The sequence below is a fragment of the Carassius gibelio genome, chromosome A11 (assembly GCF_023724105.1).
Source record: "Carassius gibelio isolate Cgi1373 ecotype wild population from Czech Republic chromosome A11, carGib1.2-hapl.c, whole genome shotgun sequence".
Classification (NCBI taxonomy): Eukaryota; Metazoa; Chordata; class Actinopteri; order Cypriniformes; family Cyprinidae; genus Carassius; species Carassius gibelio.
Genome location: NC_068381.1, coordinates 18,038,611 through 18,059,481, shown reverse-complemented (window position 1 = coordinate 18,059,481; position 20,871 = coordinate 18,038,611). Strand labels below are relative to the sequence as shown.

At 37.2% G+C, this 20,871-nt stretch overlaps 1 protein-coding gene across 2 annotated transcripts in view; it reads left to right on the top strand.

Annotated features, from left to right (window-relative positions):
- The window catches only part of LOC128022571 (receptor-type tyrosine-protein phosphatase gamma), a 220,778-nt gene that overhangs the window by 199,100 nt on the left and 807 nt on the right, over window positions 1–20,871 (top strand). Inside the window, exons 14-29 of one of the 2 annotated variants that reach the window (XM_052610264.1) lie at window positions 1,409–1,500; window positions 5,483–5,574; window positions 9,222–9,318; window positions 10,113–10,195; window positions 10,286–10,420; window positions 10,519–10,653; window positions 12,277–12,449; window positions 12,542–12,677; window positions 12,766–12,912; window positions 13,989–14,082; window positions 14,372–14,448; window positions 14,653–14,781; window positions 14,962–15,108; window positions 16,159–16,301; window positions 17,791–17,926; window positions 18,974–20,871. The exon at window positions 18,974–20,871 is cut by the window's right edge and continues 807 nt beyond it. In XM_052610264.1, coding sequence (XP_052466224.1) covers window positions 1,409–1,500; window positions 5,483–5,574; window positions 9,222–9,318; window positions 10,113–10,195; window positions 10,286–10,420; window positions 10,519–10,653; window positions 12,277–12,449; window positions 12,542–12,677; window positions 12,766–12,912; window positions 13,989–14,082; window positions 14,372–14,448; window positions 14,653–14,781; window positions 14,962–15,108; window positions 16,159–16,301; window positions 17,791–17,926; window positions 18,974–19,120 — 1,963 coding nt within the window. In that variant the 3' untranslated portion in view covers window positions 19,121–20,871. The remainder of the gene's footprint in view (window positions 1–1,408; window positions 1,501–5,482; window positions 5,575–9,221; window positions 9,319–10,112; window positions 10,196–10,285; window positions 10,421–10,518; window positions 10,654–12,276; window positions 12,450–12,541; window positions 12,678–12,765; window positions 12,913–13,988; window positions 14,083–14,371; window positions 14,449–14,652; window positions 14,782–14,961; window positions 15,109–16,158; window positions 16,302–17,790; window positions 17,927–18,973) is intronic. The other variant, XM_052610265.1, reaches the window with a different exon arrangement.

The window sequence follows — 20,871 nt, the reverse complement described above, 5'->3', positions numbered from 1 at the left end:
GGACTGATCTGGGATCAGTGAATTATTGATGTCTGTCCCAAGCAGCTCTAGCGCTTGTGTAAAGCCCTGTCCATGTGATACATCAGGACCAGCCCCCCCTCTCTCTCTCTCTCTCTCTCTCTCTCTCTCTCTCTCTCTCTCGCTGCTCTGTTTGCTCGCCGGCAGCATGCGGAGCCTACAGTCCCCCACCTCTCCTACAATCCCTCGTTCTTTGCAGGGATGAACAGCTTATGTTCTCTGCTGTGCATCAAGTACAGGTAGGACAGACAAGACTCCCACTGGCTTGTTTGGTTCATGTCCAAAACTTCAAGTTTTTGTAACTTTAGAACAACCTTTTAACCTCTTGCTGTCTTTCTTTCTCTTTGTGTGTGTTTCTTTTTACTGGATATGGATTCTGTTTCTTACCTCCTTATCGCTTCTCTTGCGAAGTGATAGAAAGAGGTAAAACCCGTTTACAGCTGTCATACTGCAAACAACTGGCAATAATTCACCCTGACAGTCTGGGGTTCTTTGTTTACCTCCTAATTTGCTGTGTTATGTTTTAAATGGACTTCATACAGACTGTTTTTGTTAGAAAATACACCGGTAGAAAATGTTCCACATGGATTACAGGAGTAAGACGTCTACAGGTTTATATTTTTCATAATATAATTTGTAGAAAATATTGCTAAATCTCACAAAAACTGCTTTAGAGGGCAGTTTTTGATGATTAATGATGATTTAGTGAATTATAATTATGAAAATAATAATAATTAAAGAATTGTTAAATATGAAATGATTATTAAAATGATTAATTATTATACTTTCAGATAAAACGTAATTATTATTTATTTATTTAAAAAAATGTTATATGGTTTATTCTGAAGTATGTATAATTCGTTTTTTAAAAAAAACAATAGCTGTGTTTAAAAACAATAGCTGTGACTTTAAATATGTGGATCTAAATATGAGAAGTAATTCACCTAAAAATTAAAACATCCTCTTATCATTCACTTACTTTCTCATGTGGAACTCAAAAGGAGAAGTTCAGCAGAATGTTCAAGTTGTTCTTTCTCTACAAAAGGGGATGAGAAAAAAAAATATGAATAAAAAAAAACAGTTTGGACAGTGCTTTATATGCATTACACAGAAGAAACTCGTACAGGTTTGTAAACACATTTTATTCAAGTGTGTTGACACTCACACGGAGTGTGTGAAGTGTAAGGCTGGAATCTCTGTTTGGAGTGTTTGATTTGCTCTTTGAAAGGAGAGTTCAAAGTTCATCTTGATCCTGTCATATGTACCCAAGGGCATGTCTGTTTACTCTGGTCGGGATTTTTACCTAAACCACACCTCATGGAAACTTTAGAGAAGTTCTGAATGGTTATTACGTCACTTGACTGTCTCTCCTTGTCTCTCTTTTCCGCAGGAGGTGTTTCCAAACGGCTCATTTCTACGTCGAGGACAGTAATTCGCCCAAAGTTGTGCCCAATGAGAGCATCCCAGTCATCCCCATCCTAGGTGTGCATTTTTTTACAGATATCAGATTAGTGAGACACTTACATTTGACCTAAAGACACACTCCACTCTGATCCAGTGTCAGGTGCGGAAGAAGTCATTGATAACGGGTGCCTTGATATGATCTAATGTCGATAAAGTGTTGCAAAACATTATATGCATGTGTTTTTCTTGCTTACTTTGAATTATGGGTAAATAGTTGGATTACATAAGGTTTTTAGTGCCAAGACTGAACAAAGCTGTTGTCTCAGCGTGTGTTTGTGTGGAATAGACTCTAATTCTACACTCTTTATAGACAGTTTTTATGTGCGATTAGTGCAGAATCTAAAAATCCATTGCTTTATTGATTTTGACATGAAGAGGCTCCAATCAAGTTTTCAGTTTCTGGAAAACAGGGAGGAAAATGTGTGTGTGTGTGTGTGTTGCTTTCACTAATACTGTTTGAAACTCCTAGCCCAAAAGGCCAGGGTGTACTTATTTTTCTGCATTCCACTCCATCTCGAACACAATCATGTCTGCACATACTCAACTGCGGATGAGTGTGGACAGATGAGTTCTACACATGCTCAGTACCACCGATTGGATTTGGTCTGTCTCAACATTCACGTCACGCCCGCACTGTTGTACGCAGACTGTGTGGACAGTGTGGACAGACATCAGCAGACACTAATGATGATGAAAATTACATCATTGCAACAGCGCACTGTCAGTCTCGGAACATGGGCAGCTGAAGAATAGTTAGAAAAGTATTAGACTTCCTCCCAAACCATGCTACAGGCATAAGTAATACGTAAAATCCTACTACTTACTATACTAGGTGATCAAGCTTGATTATGATTTTGACCTGGTGTACAATAAAATGGACAAGCAAAAACCCATAGTACCCAAGTCTAATCATCGTAATATTCACTTGGATCAGTTAGTGACCAGTCAGAAGACCCTAGCAATGCCTGACAACCACCAACAATACCCCAGAAACCACCTAGCAACAAAGTAGCACACACCATCAACATCTGAGCAACTAGTTTGCTAGCAAAGCTCTAGACACCACCTAGTAATGTCCTGACCTCCCACTACACTACACCCTAGCAACTACTCATAATATTCCAGCAACTTCCAACCAAGTCATCCATAACACCTCATAAAACATTGTTTCCCCCACCCACAACGCACTATTAATGCCCTGACAAACACCAGCAGCTACCCACAGCACTCTAGCAATGCCCTAGCAAACACTTAACATTATTCTTTCAAACCATTTAGAACACTTCAGCAACCACATCCTCAACACCCCATTAGTACTTTGGAAACCAACCTCAACACTATGTTAACGCCTTAGCAATCACCTAGCAATGCTCTGATAACCACTAACAATATCTAAGAAACTACCTGGCTTACAACATCCTGAAGCCACATATCAATGTACTGACAACCACCTGCAACTACCCACAACATCCTAGCAACCACAAAGCAGAGACCTAGCAACCATCCACAGCACCCCAACAAAACCCAAGCAACTGTCTGGCTAGAAAACACCTTGAAGTATCCTGACAACAACCTGCAACTACCCACAACCCTCTAGCAAAACCACTTAGCTACACTCTAGCAGCACCCTGGCAACCACCTAACAATACCCTAACAACCACGCATGACACCCATGTTACTGTCTGGCTAGCAACACTCTGGAAACCACCCAACAATATCCTAACAACCACCCACGACACCCAGGCAACAGTCTCACTAGCAACACCCTGGCAACCACCTAACATTGTCCTAACAACCAAGCAACTACCTGGCTAGCAACACCCTGGCAATCACCTAACAATATCCTAACAACCACATATAACACCAAGGCAACTGTCTGACTAGCAACACCCTGGCAACCACCCAACAATATCCTAACATCCACCCATGACACCAAGGCAACAGTCTCACTAGCAACACCCTGGAAACCACCTAACATTGTCCTAACAACCAAGCAACTACCTGGCTAGCAACACCCTGGCAACCACCTAACAATATCCTAACAACCACGCATGACACCCATGTTACTGTCTGGCTAGCAACACCCTGGCAACCACCTAACAATATCCTAACAACCACATATAACACCAAGGCAACTGTCTGGCTAGCAACACCCTGGAAACCACCTAACAATATCCTAACAACCACCCACGACACCCAGGCAACAGTCTCACTTGCAACACCCTGGCAACCACCTAACAATATCCTAACAACCACATATAACACCATGGCAACTGTCTGACTAGCAACACCCTGGAAACCACCTAACAAAGTCCTAACCCTCACCCAAATCACCTGAATAGACTTCCAGGCTACCAGCACCATGGCATCTACCTAGAAATTTCGAGACCAGTGTTTTTTTGGAATGGTGTGCCTGTGTTTTTAATAAGATGATTTTCTGGAATGGCTGGCCATGTCATATTTACAGTAAACTGGATTTGATGAGTGTGCGCTACACTGAAGAGTTTGTTGAATATAGACACAGTATAGCTGTTTGAGGAAATGTGGTCTTGTCGAGTTTGTTATGGGTCTTCGCGGGTTACCAGAGAAAACAAGTGTTGTTTATCTGGCCCATCTGCTTGTGCACACAAACTTTTTACACACATATACATTAGCCTTTAAGGTTAGAGCCAAGAAAATGGCTTCCTCTGACTGGCCTGTATCTCACTTTAGCTCACTGCCTTTATTTGTGGTTGGGTAAATCATTAGCAGAGAGCGTAGTGGAACAGAAGTGGACAGTGTGTGAGTTTCATGGTCTGAAGGTTTCAGGTCCGGGTTAGTCTGTGTAGTGGAACCCAGATCTTAATGCAACAAGAGCAATTGATTCAGGCTTTCCAATAAGTACTTAATTGGAACCAATTTTCATTGTTACATTGTGGCACGGCTCACAATAATGGTGGCACGGTGCCCTCAATCCAATTTGGGCATCTGTGTTTCAGCTTGGCGAGGGCTGGCCTCGGTATTTACAAAGATCCATTTAGTGTGGGCAGCAGCCTCTCTCTCCACTGGCTCCGGCTCATATGGCGCTTTGAGTTCACTGTCCTTTCAAACATGGGCGCTTTCCTGCTAAATAGGGCCTTCAATTTCTGGCTGAATTTCCCAGTTAGTTTCTGGCATCCATGGATGCCAAAATGGTTTGTTATCTGTATTCAGTTGTAGTCATTTTTAGACAAAGTCAAAAGGTGTGTCTTTTCTTTAAAAAATCTAAAAATAAATACATGAAAAATTAAATATGTATAATGTTACAAAAGATGTATTTTTCAAATAAACGCTGTTTGTAAATGCCTTCATAATGGGTCCTGGCAGAAATGCATTACATTTTCCATGAATATATATATATATATATATATATATATATATATATATATATATATATATATATATATATATATATATATATATATATATATATATATATATATATATATATATAATGCATCACAATCGTTTTAAACAATAATAGTAAGTAAGTAACGAGTAATAAGTAAGGTTTCCGGAGCACCATCAGTATATGAAAATAATTTCTGAAGGATCATGTGACACTGAAGACTGGAGTAGTGATCACAGCAATAAATTACATCTTAAAAAGAAATAAAAAATAGAAGTCAGTCATTTTACATTTTAATAATATTTCACAATGTTATTGTTTTTATAGTATTTTTCATTAAAAGCAGCAATATATTATATTATATTACATTAATAAAATTAATAAATCATTGAAGAAATAATTAGTCATTAGTAACCAATTTTAGTCATTATAGTTATTACTTTTTAATTATATGTTCTTTATATAATTAATATTAATATAAATTATATTCTTTATAATTTTATACTGTAGTTGTTAGTTTGTTATACCCAAATTAAATAACACTGAAAATTAAATATCACTGATAAGGTTTGCAGAAGTCAACATAAGACGACAAAAAGTTGAATGCATCTCTTCTTTTTCTCTCTGTTTCAGATGATATGGAGGCCATCCCTGTTAAACAGTTCATCAAGCATGTATCAGACCTCTACTCCAACAACCAGCACGGCTTCTCAGAAGGGTTTGAGGTAAGATCTTCACAGGCGTCACCCTTCTTTAATTCTTCCCTCTCAGTGAACTCCCTCAGACTTTTGTAAACACAGGTCTCGTCTCATGTGCTTCCCCTGGCCTCGCTGCAGCGGTTCTGTCGACAGGTTCTGGTGTCTGTCTGTGAACAGCTGGGCCGGGATCCCTCCGCGGAGGTTTGTTATTTCTGGCAGGTGGCTGTGCAGGACAAGCCAGTTGAACTCAGCCTGTGTGAGAATGAATTAGGCCATCCGAACATTGGCATCTCTTTTTACACCAAGTTTTTTGGACTCCCTCTGTTGTGTGAGTGTTAGTGCGCTGCAGAGGCCAGAAAACCACAACAACATTCTGTCATACTAATGTGACGACAGTTTGAACGAGGATGACTAGTAATTAGTTATCCATTGAGTCTTGGGCCCCAGCGTCTGCTTGTGCTGTCAGTGGCACGGCTGAATGTTAATGAATGATCTGAGATGTTCAGCCCCTGATGATCAGAGCTGCATGTACACACACACACATGCTGGCTTTTATGTTCCTCTGTGGATCAGGATTCAGAAATCTTCCAGACCTTTGGCTGTGCCAACATTACAGATTTTTTTTTTCTCATTCTCGAGCTGTTACCAAGCGGAAAGGAGGGACCACAAAACAATTTTAACTTTAATTGCATTTTATTTAACATGATTTATATTTTACCTGCTTGCTTGCTTATCTATCTATCTATCTTTCTATCTTTCTATCTATTGGTCTATCTCAGTGGCTCAGTGGTAGAGCATTACGTTAGCAGCACAAAAGGTTGTGGGTTCGATTCCCAGGGAACACATGTTAAAAATGTTAGCCTGAATGTACTGTAAGTTGCTTTGGATAAAAGCTTCTGCTAAATGCATACATTTAAAGGCACACAGGTAGGTTTTTTTTTTTTTTGTTTGTTTGTTTTTTTTTACCAAGGTTCAAAATCTGAGATTATATGGAGCAAAGATTCCAAAAGAATTATGTTTTTATTTTTATTATTTTTATTTTTTTGTAAAATCACTTCTTTATTATATTTTATGCATAAATTGTACTGATATTTCATGAATCTGTGGCCCAGATAATTCCAATTAGTTTTTTGTTTAGATACTAATAAAAATTAAGAAATCACAAAATAAAAACTTTTAATAAATTTAAATGAAATTAATATATGACAGCGTGTTATGGTATGTAATATATATGTGTGTGTGTGTGTGTGTGTGTGTGTTTGTGTGTGTGTGTGTGTGTGTGTGTGTGTGTGTGTGTGTGTGTGTGTGTGTGTGTGTGTGTGTGTGTGTGTGTGTGTGTGTGAATGTAGCCCATGTCGTAGACCAAGCCATGTTGTGATGCAAAGGAAAATCTTTAAATTCAGTTTCAAAGTAGGTCTCCTACTTTCCTTCCTTCAGAGGAGAGAGTGAGAGGAGAGAAGGGGAGGTGTGTGGTTCACTGAGGTTCCTCTGAGGGCCTCCCTTGGCCTCTTTGTTCCATGGTGGCTTGATTGACGCAGGAAAGTGCCTCTAAAAGTGAGTGTGTCTTGATGGACATTGGGAAGTGGTTCCAAAGGGGGTTTCTGGTGCTGCTTCTCCTCAATGGATTCCTCTATGGTTCCAAAACCTTCTCTCTCGCCTCCACTACAGAAAAAAGGGAAAACAATCGAGCAAAACCCTTTTTGGATGGAACCCATCAGGCCCCTGACAAGTGGTTTTGTGCAGCCTGGGCCGAAAAAAGCAGCGGCTGGTGTGGCAGCGATCATGGGAGCCAGGGAGTAGAATTGGCTAGGCCTGGACAGGCACAGGGATTACGTGCGCCCCGGGTATGAGTCTTTTATAAGAGGGAGGGAGAGAGAAAAGCGACTCGAAGGGAAAAAAAAGAAGAGGACACTTGGGGAAGTTTGGCATTCAGCTGAAAATGAGAGAAGAGTGAATGGAGAACGCCAGAGAGGAAGACAGACCAGAGTTTGAGAAGAGTAGTGGAGCACAGGCTTATTTACTTTCTTTTTCTTATAAGACTTCTTAAAGGAGTGCTTGACCCCCAAAATTCATCATCCAATCAATTCCCCTTGCAACTTGTTTTTTAATGCAAGAAAATAAAATGGGTTTTGTTAAATGGGTTTCAAATTTTAAATACGAAATCACAGGTCACACATGAATAGCATTGACAGTCATGCACTGTCCTCTCATAAATGTTGACTTTTTATGTATCAGTTTGATGTCTTATCATTTTATGACCCTGTGATGTATTAGCTCTTCAGTCTCTCTGAGTGCTAGTGAGGTTAGTTCAAGTGCAGGTGTGTGTGTGTGTGTGTGTGTGTGTGCGTGTGTGTGTGTGTGTGTGTGTGTGTGTGTGTGTGTGTGTGTGTGTGTGTGATGAGAGAATTATTGAAAACAGCCCCTGGCAGATTTTCAAACAAATTTTTTTGCAGTGCAAACACACAACCAACTAATGCATACACTGCCAATTCTTATGTCCCGGTACATCACTTAAAGGTGTCATATTACGCTAAAAAGAACATTATTTTGTGTATTTGGTGTAATGCAATATGTTTATGCAGTTTAAGGTGCAAAAAAAAAATATATATTTTCCGCATGCTGTACATTATTGTCGCTTCTCTATGCCCCGCCGTTCTGAAATGCATTTATTTTTGCAAAGCTCATTGCTCTGAAAAGCGAGGTGTGTTCTGATTGGCCAGCTATCCAGTGCGTTATGATTGGCCGAATGCCTGAAGCATGTGATGGAAATGTTACGCCCCTTAACATACTGTGATGCTGTGTACAAGACAAAAACAATATAACCCATTATAAACGAGGCACTCGTTGAATCTAGTGTGGACATAATTACTGATTATAATGACTTATACTGTCTTTTTACATGTTGTGTATCGCGCTGTGTAAACATAAAACCATGTCTGCATTTGTGATCGGTGAAAAAATAACAAGCGCTACTCTACACTGCTCAAAACTCGCGTTTAAAACATCAGAAGCAAATTCTTTAAATATGAAAACGTACTTACAGACTGTGAGTCAGAAGCACCAGACTGTCCTTGCAAAGATGGAGTTGGCCCACTTTATAGAGACAGACATCGTATTGTAGGCTACTCTTCCTGGAAACATTCCTTGTCCTCCGTAAAATGTGCTGCACTCATCTGAATGGGTTGGGTTGAACTGTTCTGGAACACTGTTGTAAATACAACTTAACCACTGATTTCATGTCCTCTTTTGGAAGGCCAGAAAAAGTAGTTCCACTTTTACCATGAAACACACAGTGTCTCCACGGCATGGCGGCGACGTTAACATCGATCATCAAAGTTACGCCTTCTTTCCTTGCGTGAACATTTGGGCAGCGTTATGCAAATCTTCCCACATTGTGATGTAGATATGTTGGGCCGTGTTAGAACGAGACGTTTTAGGAGGGAGTGGTTGACTCGTAACTTTGATAAAGAATATCTCTTTGGATTTGAGACTTTAGTCTTTGCAACTGTAGAGATCTTCTTTATGCACTAAGAGCTTGTAACACTCCAAAGAGAAAGAAAACATTTAAATTGCATCATACGACCCCTTTAAACATCTTTTTTTTGTATGATACAGAATAAAAATGAAGTTCACTATATCTCATCTTTGTGTGTGTGTGTGTGTGTGTGTTATAGGAGGTGCAGCGCTGCACAGCAGACATGAAGATCACATCAGAACACTCCAATCATCCTGACAACAAGCACAAAAACAGATACATCAACATCATCGCCTGTGAGTCTCTCTTCAGAAAATGCACAGACATCCAAAAGTCTGAGACCACTTGCTTCTGTTTCTATAATTTAGCATTTTTAAATAAAAATTATATTATCAGCATCTAATTTCAGTTCAAAAGTTAAACATTTACACACACTACTTTTTTGAGTTAATACTTTTTTGCTTAAACAAAATCCATCATTTTATTTATTAAGGATGCATCCAATTGAATAGTAAAAACATATATCATGTTACAAAAGATTTCTCATTCAAAACCTGCTCTTCTGAACTTCCTATTCATCAAGAAATTCTGAAAAAGTGTATTATAGAATAATTTTTTATGATAATAAAAAATATTTTCGAGCTGCAAATAAATACATTAGAATGATTTCTAAAGGTTCATGTGACACTAAAGAATGTAGGCTGCTAAACATTCAGCAGGAATATAAAGATATTAAATCAGCACAGTAATATATAACATTTTTAAACATAATACAAGTATTTTAAATACTACTTACCGTAATAATAATAATATATCACAATATAACTTTTTCAGTGTACATTCTCAGAATTAGGTTTGTTCCTATGTGCTTTAATGACAGCAGCACTTGAGTTTGTTCAAAACTGTTACAAAGAGCATCTTGCATTTCAACGAAGGCAATATTTTCCATATGGTTTCAAAATCTTTATATTTGCATTGACTCTAGTTCTGAATTCTAGATTTTGGCTGTGGACTCTGACTTTTGTACCCAACTTTAGTTCAGACATTACATGAATCTCACTGTCCATTTCTTGTTTGTTTTTCCCTCCAGATGACCACAGTCGAGTGAAGCTCAGGCCTCTGGCAGGAAAAGACTTCAAACACAGTGACTACATCAATGCCAACTATGTGGATGTGAGCGATGTGTGCAGAACACATATTCCGTATACATAATGACTTTGACTGTGTGTGTGATGTATATTTCTGGATCTTTCTCCTCTACAGGGCTACAATAAACCCAAGGCCTACATTGCAGCTCAGGGTCCCCTCAAGTCCACATTCGAGGACTTCTGGCGGATGGTTTGGGAACAAAACACCTGCGTTATAGTCATGATCACTAACCTGGTGGAGAAAGGCAGAGTGAGTTATCATGTCACAGCCGTTACAGTTTCAGAAACATTAAATAATCATTTGTTTTATATTACCTCTTTTGTTTTCTTTCTGCGTGTGTCTCACAGAGAAAATGCGACCAGTACTGGCCGACAGAGAACAGTGAGGAATACGGTAATATTGTGGTGACTGTGAAGAGAACCAAAGTGATGGCGTGCTACACACTCCGCGTCTTCTCTATCAGAAACACCAAAGTAAGGAAGGTAAGCGCCTTTTTTATTTCTCCCCTTACACTCCTCCTCCTCTACTGCTGTTAATTTAAATCAAAATCAAGTGACGGGAAAATGAATGGGATTAATGTACCAACAACAAACTGTATAAAATTAACCTTAATGGGGGAAAAAGCATACAATAAAATATAGATTTATGTATTAGAAATGACTTTAGCAATGAATAGCTTATGCCAGCTTTTATTTAATTTAGATATTTTTTTAAACACATTAGCAGAAAAGGAGTTAACTGATTTTTTTTATATGGAAAGTATATGGAAATGGAAACTAGAAATGTCACTGTTTTTCTGTATGTTTTCAGATTTTAGTACATGTAGGTATTAGTTGACACTGTATTATTAAATAACTTCTCTTAATTTATGTTTTGTTAAATTTGTCAATCGAGTAGATCTAAAAACTCAACCCTTTTACTGGGAATTTATATGTAAACTATCAAAATTTCTGTATAAGAAGCACTTTACAGTTTCAATTGTTTGCTCTTTGTTTTGTTTTTTGTTGTGATTTTTTTTGTTTTGATTTGTTTTGTTCTGATTTGTTTTGTTTTGTTTTATTGTGTTTTTATTTTTTTTATTTTTTTTATTTTTTTTTTTTAGATTTTTGCTTTGCTTTGCTTTGTTTGTGTTTTGTTTTGGTGAGCCCTGACTGTTCTTAAACTGCAGTTTGGTAGACTACTATGAGACACATTTAGACTGTTTTATAAGCATTTATGTTCTCAGCTCATCAAACTGGAAAAGGCACATCTTTCACAGAAAGATCCACACAGTAATTACACATGGTTTGACCTGCTTTCCTTCACCTGGGAGAAGGATTGTGGAGGGTTTGGTCATTAAAAGCCAGAGGAAAAACTCTTTAAGAGGCTTATGCAAGGTCCTGGCCTTCACAGCATCAGTGAGAGTGATCTGCTCTCTCCGTAAATCTCTTTCATAGAGTCACACCAAGGCCGCTAGCCACTATTTTACAGAAAATAAAAAAATTTATGTATGGTAATGTATGGTAAAATAAAATAAAATAAAAAATAGAAAGCTGACCTTCTGCTTCTGTACAGCATTATCACACATCTTCACTGCAAGTTTGAATGAGAAGATAGAAGGATCGATCATGGGTTTTTATGTTTCTTTATCATTAGATACAATTGCATATATCAGTGTGTACTTTTTTTCAGAAAAAAAAAATACTTTTCGCTCTACTTGTCAGGGTGAAGGTTTCTGAAAATATCCTCAAATATAGTAAAACAGGAGACTTCAAAGTGACTTGTGGACTATTATCTCTAGTAAAAAAACAACAACTAATACATAGGTTAAATAATGCAGATAATATTAAGGCTCAGTGAATATGCAATGCATTTTCCGTTTAGAATGAAGTCAGGGTTAAGAAAGCCAGTCCCTGTTTTTATTTTTATTTTTTTATTTTTTATTTTTTTTATTTCGTTGTGTTTCGTTTCGCTTTGTTGTTTAGCATTGCTGTTTTGTGTTGTGTCTTGTTCTGGCTTAAATTATAAAACAGTCTATGTTGTTCTTCTTTGTTCTTTTATGTTGAAACGGTCATTTGTAGATGTAAAACTTTCACCTGTTTGTGTGTGTGTGTGTTTGTTTGCAGGGTCAGAAGGGTAACACTAAGAGCCGTCAGAGTGAAAGAACAGTTCTGCAGTATCACTACACTCAGTGGCCGGATATGGGTGTCCCTGAATACACATTACCTGTGCTCACCTTCGTCAGGAAGTCCTCTGCCGCACAGACTCCAGAGATGGGCCCCATGCTTGTGCACTGCAGGTAAAACACACACACACACACACTGGCTGATAAGATGGCTATAGAGAGCAATAAACAAACTGTTTTATATGCTATTAATGTGTCTTCTTCAGTGCTGGCGTGGGCAGGACAGGAACTTACATTGTGATTGACAGCATGCTGCAGCAGCTGAAGGATAAAAGCTCAGTCAATGTACTGGGTTTCCTCAAACATATACGAACTCAGAGAAACTACCTGGTCCAGACGGAGGTGAGCCACCAGTCTGAATCTGTACTGTTTGTCGAGGTCATATAGGATGTCTCTTTACCTCTCTGTTTGTCTGTCTCTGTGTGTTTAGGAGCAGTATATCTTCATCCACGATGCCTTGATGGAAGCCATTCTTGGGAAGGAAACAGAGGTACCCTCCAGTCAGCTGCACAGTTACGTCAACAACATCCTGACGCCTGGCCCAGGGGGCAAAACACGACTTGAAAAGCAGTTCAAGGTGGGGATTATCTCTTTCCTTACGCCGTCACTTAGACAAGCAGTCTGTCTGTCAGCACTTATTACAATGCATGACACATTCTCTGCATATCAGAAGAGATTTGATTTTTAATGCATATTTATGCAGAGAAGAATTTTGAACCACAAACTGGTTCATTTTTATCGCTTGTTGCGCTATCATTTCAGACACTGTGACTTACAACCGAAGCTTGACAGGTTCTGTGCGGGCAAAATGTGTGATATGTGGCTCGCTTGAGTTTCATGAGTTTATAAAATATTTTATTGAGCCCGAAATTCTCACATTTTATGGTTCTTTTTGGTTCGGATCCAATACCTGAATATAAATCAACATTACATTTTATTTGGTAGGCTACAACTGCAGGACATATTTCCTTCCTCTTAAATCTCCAGGTTGCATTTGTAGTATGTAATGATGTTTATATATAAACATCGATTGTTTGTTGATTATTTTGTTTTGTTTTGTTTTGCTTTTTGTTTTGTTTTGTTTAGTTTTTTTTGCTTTGCTTTGCTTTTTGTTTTGTTTTGATTTTTTGCCATGCTTTGCTTTGCTTTGCTTTGCTTTGTTTTGCTTTGCTTTGATTTGCTTTGCTTTGCTTTGTTTTGCTTTGTTTTGTTTTGTGTTTTGCTTTGTTTTGGTTTTGTTTTGTTTAGATTTTTTGCTTTGTTTTGGTTTTGTTTTGTGTTTTGCTTTGCTTTGCTTTTTTTTGTTTTTTTGCTTTGCTTTGTATTGTTTTGTTATGTTTTGTGTTTTGCTTTGCTTTTTGTTTTGTGTTTTGTGTTTTGTTTTGTTTTGCGTTTTGCTTTGCTTTGCTTTGCTTTGCTTTGCTTTGCTTTGCTTTGCTTTGCTTTGTTTTGCTTTGCTTTGCTTTGTTTTGCTTTGTTTTGCTTTGTTTTGCTTTGCTTTGTTGAGCCTTGACTGTTCTTAAACTGCGGTTTGGTAGACTGCAATGAGGAACATTTCCTTGCTTTTAAATTCAAAATATTGACGTTGTCTTTTGCGATGTTTCACACTACTTTGAAATAAAGAAAAAGTAATTAGTTCTACTTTATGTTCAGTTGGTGACTCAGTGCAATGCAAGATTTGTGGAGTGCTTCAGTGCTCACAAAGAATGCAACAAGGAGAAGAACCGCAACTCTTCTGTCGTCCCATGTGAGTAACATAACCTCATTTAAATAAAATAGCACATCTGGTTTATTTGCTGTGTATTTGTTGAGTTATTATGGTTTACTGTGGCATACTGATGTAATGTGGCCACTCATTGTTAATCTTTTTCACATACCTTGGACTTCTCTGACAATTCTTCTTGCCTGATAATCTAGTATCCAAACTGCAACACAGCTTTCAAAATTGAGCTAACAGTTAGTTTGAGCTAATGAAATCACATCACTGACCTGCTCTTGTATTCTGCACCCTGATTGGCTGTTTTTGTCCCTCTCAGCGGAAAGAGCACGTGTTGGTCTCGCACCATTGCCTGGGATGAAAGGCACTGATTACATCAATGCATCTTATATAATGGTGAGTACCCATCACCCCCAGTACAACTAAGCATTAACCTGTACTGAATTTAGCATGCAGTGTTCTGTGGAAAACTTCAGTTTTATGGTCATACGAGTGAACATTTGCTGTAATGTTGGATTTATACGCTACCTGTTGAATACCTAAAGACAAGAATAACTTATTGCTCCTGTTGTTTATGGCACGTTTACGTGCTACGACTAGGGTTACTACCGGAGCAATGAGTTCATCATTACCCAGCATCCCTTGCCTCACACCACTAAAGATTTCTGGAGGATGATCTGGGACCATAACGCTCAAATCATCGTCATGTTACCAGACAACCAGGGCCTGGTAGGTATTCAAGAGCATCTGCAAAGTTCCTGTTTGACTTGAGTGGTGTGTTTCCTCTAAAGAGGGAAACTCAAGTGAATGTTATAGGCAGTGCAGGGAAATATGACAATGGGTTGTAAGAGCATCAGTCTTTCTGAAAGTCTTTAATTACTCGGCGTTGACTCACGTTTGTTGCCACAGGCGGAGGATGAGTTTGTGTATTGGCCGAGTCGAGAGGAAGCCATGAACTGTGAGGCGTTTACAGTCACTCTCATCAGTAAAGACAGACTCTGCCTCTCCAATGAGGAGCAAATCATCATTCATGACTTCATCCTGGAGGCCACACAGGTCTGTGTCTTTGGAGGGAAAGATTTCATTTCAAACTGCATATAATATATAATTCTATATATATATATTTAATCTAATATGGTTATATTGTTTTAGTTATATTATTATATGATTTATAATAATCGTAAACTTATTTGTAATGTTTTGGATTTAAACAAGACTTGATATATAATTAAATATACATTTCTTTTAATATTATGTTATAGAATATTTAAAAATTTTAAATAAAACAAAATGTTCAACCTTTATTATAAACATTGTTTTATAAATGTAATTATGTACAGATAAATATTATATATATTATATAGAAAAATATAATATGATATTGTATATAATATAGTTTGGGTACCATCGGTAAGAATTGTTTTTTTTTCTCTTATTCTCACCAAGACTGCATTAATTACATAAAAAAAACAGTATTGTTATTATGAACTATTATGATAACTATTTTTTATTATTTTCAGCATCATTAAACCATTTTTCAGTGTCACATAATCCTCCAGAAATCATTATTATGCATAAAACATTTTAATATTCACTATTCAATGCTGCTTAGTATTTTTGTGAAAACTGTGATAAATCTTTTTCAGGATTCTTTAATCAATTTAATTACAAAAACTGCATTTATTTGAATAGAAATATTTTGTAACGTTATACTGTAAATGTCTTTACTGGCATTTTTGGACAATTTAATGCATTGTTGCTGAATAAAAATGCTAAAAATGAAAAATCCATTCATACGCGCACAAACTGACAGTCACCACTTATAAGCTACTATTAAATATTGTAGAAACTTAATTTTCTGTAAAGTTGCTTTGTAATGATTTGTATTGTAAATAAACTTGAATTTAATTGAACCGAATTTTAAAAAATCTTACTGGACCCAAATGTTTGTACAGTACAGTATATGCACAAATAGTTTATATATGTATTTTATATACAAGTTTATATAATATAATAACATTATAGTATTAGTAATGTAATAATATTTATATATTTTTTTAACTATTGAAAATAATTATCTCTCTCTTTGTTTCTTTTACTTTTTAGGATGATTATGTTTTAGAAGTTCGTCATTTTCAGTGCCCAAGATGGCCAAACCCAGATGCTCCCATCAGCAGCACGTTTGAGCTCATCAATGTCATTAAAGAAGAGGCCATGACCAGAGATGGACCCACTATAGTGCATGATGAGTGAGTTATGACCCTTTATTTTTAAAAAATTACAAGTTGGCTCAGAAAACCTGTTGATTCTCAGCATTTAGTGGAAACTGCCTCTGGTTTATAGAAACACTGGTTCCATCACAATGTTAATACAGTATATCAAGCATCTGATATAGTATGTAGCACATCAAAACTGGAACAATACAACATTTTTTCATGCTTTGTGACTTGAGGCGTGAATACTTTCTTTTTGTATCTAATGAAAGTATGCAAATTGAGCCAAATTCAGCCTTACAGATTCCCAAACACAGCTTTTTGGCCACCGCTTATCTTCAGCTCGTTCGAGTGAATCACTGGAGGCTTTGAGTTCAATCTCAATTTTCAGAGTGGCACCAAAACACCTTCCATTGTAGAAACTCAAACAGTTCAGATTCTTCCTAGACATAAGAAGCTCCCCGGCAAACACCAGGGAGACGGCGAGCGCAGAAATAGCTCCACAGTAGAGGCAGATCCTTGCTTCTGTCAACAGCTTCTGCAGGAGGAGCGTTCGACAGACTAGCGTATCTGTGGCTGTAATGAAGACGATGCTAATTAAGACAGCTCTTAGGGGTGATACCATAGTAACATTATGTATTTTGAAAAGCTAAATTAGCCCACCATGTTTATCAGATGAGGCAAGCAGGCCTCATTACCATAATGAATAAACATGAAGGGGCCGTTGTTAGTCGTTTTGTTGTAAAGTGATGTCAGTTGATATTAAGGAATACTCGTTAGGACTAATTGGATCACAGCACCTTAGGCTGTCAAACAACAGAAATAGGACTGAATGCTATTCTTGTAGAATTAACTAGTGAGTTTATGGTGGGAAACGTTGCACTGCTGTCAGAGAGAGAAGGAAAAACACGTTGGAAATGTGCGCAGGCAAAATCATGTCTTTGTTTTGTGTTGCTTTGCATTTTTGTTTTTTGTTTTGCTTGCCTTGTTTGTGGTTTTTATTTTTTGCTTTGTGTTTCTGTTTTTTTGTTTTGCTCTGTTTGTTTGTTTTTCTTTCTTTCTTTGTTTTTATGTTTTGTTTTACTTATTTTTGTTTTTTGCATTCTGAGTGTCTGTTTGTTTTATTTTTGTCCAAGATGCTTCACTAAACATTTGTTTGTCTGACAGGTCACCTTTATTTTGTTTAGTTTTTTCTGTTCCTATTATAGTAAAACGAATGAGAATGTACACTAAGATAAAAATGAGACGGAAAAAGCAATGAACAAAATAAAATCTGTAGAAATAGAAACGTCACATACAGTATATTGAAATGAAACCAGAACTTCTTAATTTTCAGTATTTGGGTATATATAATTTTTTCATGCACATATTTTTCGTGCATGATTTTTTTTTGGAAAACAAAAAGAAAATTAACAATTGACCAAAAGACAATTGAATAATCTCTCAATATGACATAGGACACATTACAAGAATAAAATGAGTAATATTACGTATGTATAAATTCTCCTATATTTTGTGTGGACAGGTTTGGCGCAGTGTCTGCTGGGATGTTATGTGCTCTCAGCACACTGTCCCAGCAGCTGGAGAGTGAAGGAGCTGCGGGGGTCTACCAGGTGGCCAAGATGATCAACCTCATGAGACCAGGAGTCTTTACCGACATTGTAAGAGTTTATACTGAGAGCTATAGCTTAATACAGGTCAGATTTAAGGGTTTAGATCACATCAAATATGAGTCATCTATTCACCTTTTAAACCTTAAATGCCTATTTCTTCTGCAGAACAGATAAAGAACATGTCTGGGCAGTACATTGTCTCTCACTTTAAGGGATCAAATGGCATTTGTTCTTCCCAAAATTAAAATGATCGACAAGCAAAAAAAGCTAAGGAAAAGAAAACTATGTTTCCACAACTACTTAATTTGTACCTGAATTAGAAATTAGATCAAACTAAAACAATGGAACAAATTAATCAAATATGGCCACCAATTGGTTCCAACAATTTAATTAGTTCACGAATTAGACTGAATTAGGAAAATGTGGACACACTCTCACTAAAATGAGGGTCGAATTAATAAAACGTGGACACAAGTTCATAGCCACAACTTATTTATTAGAATGCATCAGTACAATTTGGCCACGATTTATTTAAAACAAGGGAACAAAATAATAAAATGTGGCCACAAACTTGTTTCTGCGAATAAGAACAAATCAATACAGTGCCAACATTATCTGACTTAAATGAAGGGAAACAATAGTAAATAAGACAACTTGTTTCTGATTTAGAACAAATTATTCGTGTGTGACTACGATTTAACTAAAACATGGCAACTAATTAATAAAACACAGTTCATGCCCACACTACAATTTGTTCACAAATTAGTACAATATAGCCATACTTTAACTCAAAAGAACGGGACAAATGAATAAAATGTGGCCTTAATATCTATTTTCTCCTGCGTTTTTAGTGCATTTTATTAAATCACATTTTTACACATCATGATAATGCTGCATTTCTGCCACCTACTGGACTGGAGTTGGAAGGAGGCACTAGAGAGTCGTATCTACACAGCAAAGTTGTAGCATTGTGCATAGCAGGCATCATTTACATGTTTGTTTGTCTGGTTGTACCATTTCCAAGCTCAATTTTCTTCAAAACATTCCTCTGTGCCCCATTGTGAAGTCATGTTTTCATGTCGGCCTCTGTTTCAGGAACAGTACCAGTACCTTTACAAAGCTATGCTCAGCCTGATAAGCACTAAAGAGAACGGATCCAGCCCCATGTCCCTGGACAGAAACGGCAGTGTGGCCATGTCTGAGGAATCGGACGCGGACGAAAGCATGGAGTCGCTCGTCTAAAGCCCCCCAAACAGGCACGAAGAGGCACTTAATCAAACTTTGTAAAACTTCAAGGACTAAGACAGACTTTTTCTGAGGCCTTTTTTGCCAGAACTCTTGGTTAAAAGAATAACCTGATAACTTTTTTACACTGATAAAAAGTTTTTGATATTTATTTTTTTCGCCATTTTATGTCTTAAATGTTATCCTACTGAACATTTGCACCGACGTTTTTTGAGTTCGCGACAAACAAAACGAAACAGCTCTGTCTAGTTTGCACTATGGAAATATCAGTGTTACTGCCTACTCCACCGTCTAGACCACAGTCAGTCTCTCTCACTCACTTCAATTCTCACTGTCAAGCCCTTATTTTCACATTTCATAATAAAGCTTTAGAAACATCTGCCACAAACGAAAACGGTCTCCACGCACACCTCAGATGCTGGAAACAGAGATTATTCCCATGTCCAACTTTCAAAACGTCAGATTCACAGACGATGTTAGTTTTGATTTCTGTTCGCTTTGATCATTTCGCGCACCCCGTGTAGTATATTTACTCATTATGCTTCTAGTTAAACCCATATTTACTTTCAGAAGGTGGTATTAAAACAGCTACTGTGAACTTTTGTATGATTCATATTCTGCTTTTAATATATAAGAATATATGGTATATCATGATAACTTGTGCTTTTGTAAATGTTAACTGTCTCTTTGAGGAGCGGTCACAGTCTCTTCTTTATGTTGAATGATCCACAGAGCCCTTGACTTCTCTAGCACCCCCTGCTGGTTTGATTTCTCCATTGCTTTATGCTGCAAGCTGCTACTTTTATCACTTGAGTGCAACTGAGCGTGTACTGACATCATGCAACTCATAATGTAGTTAATTCTGTTATTTGCCCACTTAATTTTGTAATTTTATCTCTACTTTCGTCCTGGGTTTTTTTAATAGTTCACTGACATAAGCCGTCCCATAACTTTGAGGAAAATGCATACAAGTCTCTCGATGCCTTCTGTACAGTCTCATTTCACCTCGCCAGGTGTGTTTATGTGTGTGTGATACAAGTGTGTGTCGTGTTTGGTATTGACTGGTTTTACTAGAAACTTGTAGACTCGAGCATTTCTTCACCAAACTGACCTCTTTTAATGTCTCTCATTTCTTCTTAATGATTCTCAGATACTGCTAGGAAATACAGTTACTGTAATATCATAAACGGTTGTCTCATGCCATACAGCATAAAGGCCTTGCTAACAAAACATTAGAATCAGTCTTATCGCTTCAAAAACCTGTGGAGGACCCATGATTCATTAATTTTTACCAAAGACTACAACTGTCGTTCACTTCAGTCTTGAAGCCTGAGGACGTTTTTATTTTTATTATTGGGTAAAGCAGTCTTAAGAAGAATGTTTTTTAAAATGTGCACAGACAAAATCATGTTTTTGTTATGTTTTGTTTTGCATTTTTGTTTTGCTTGGCTTTTTGTTGTTTTTATTATTACTTTTGCTTTGCGTTTCTGTGTTTTGTTTTGCTTGGTGTTTTTTTTTTTCTTTGTTTGATTTTGTGTTGATTTTGTTTTTGCTTTTATGTTTTTGTGTTGCATTCTGAGTGTTTGTTTGTTTTATTTTGGTCCAAGATGCTTCACTAAACATTTGTTTGTTTGACAGGTCACCCTTATTTTGTTTGTGTTTTTTCTGTTCCTATAGTAAAACGAATGAGAATGTACACTATTACTAATTTCTTTTGATGTGAAGAAGAAAGCTGGAGCTGTTTTGTT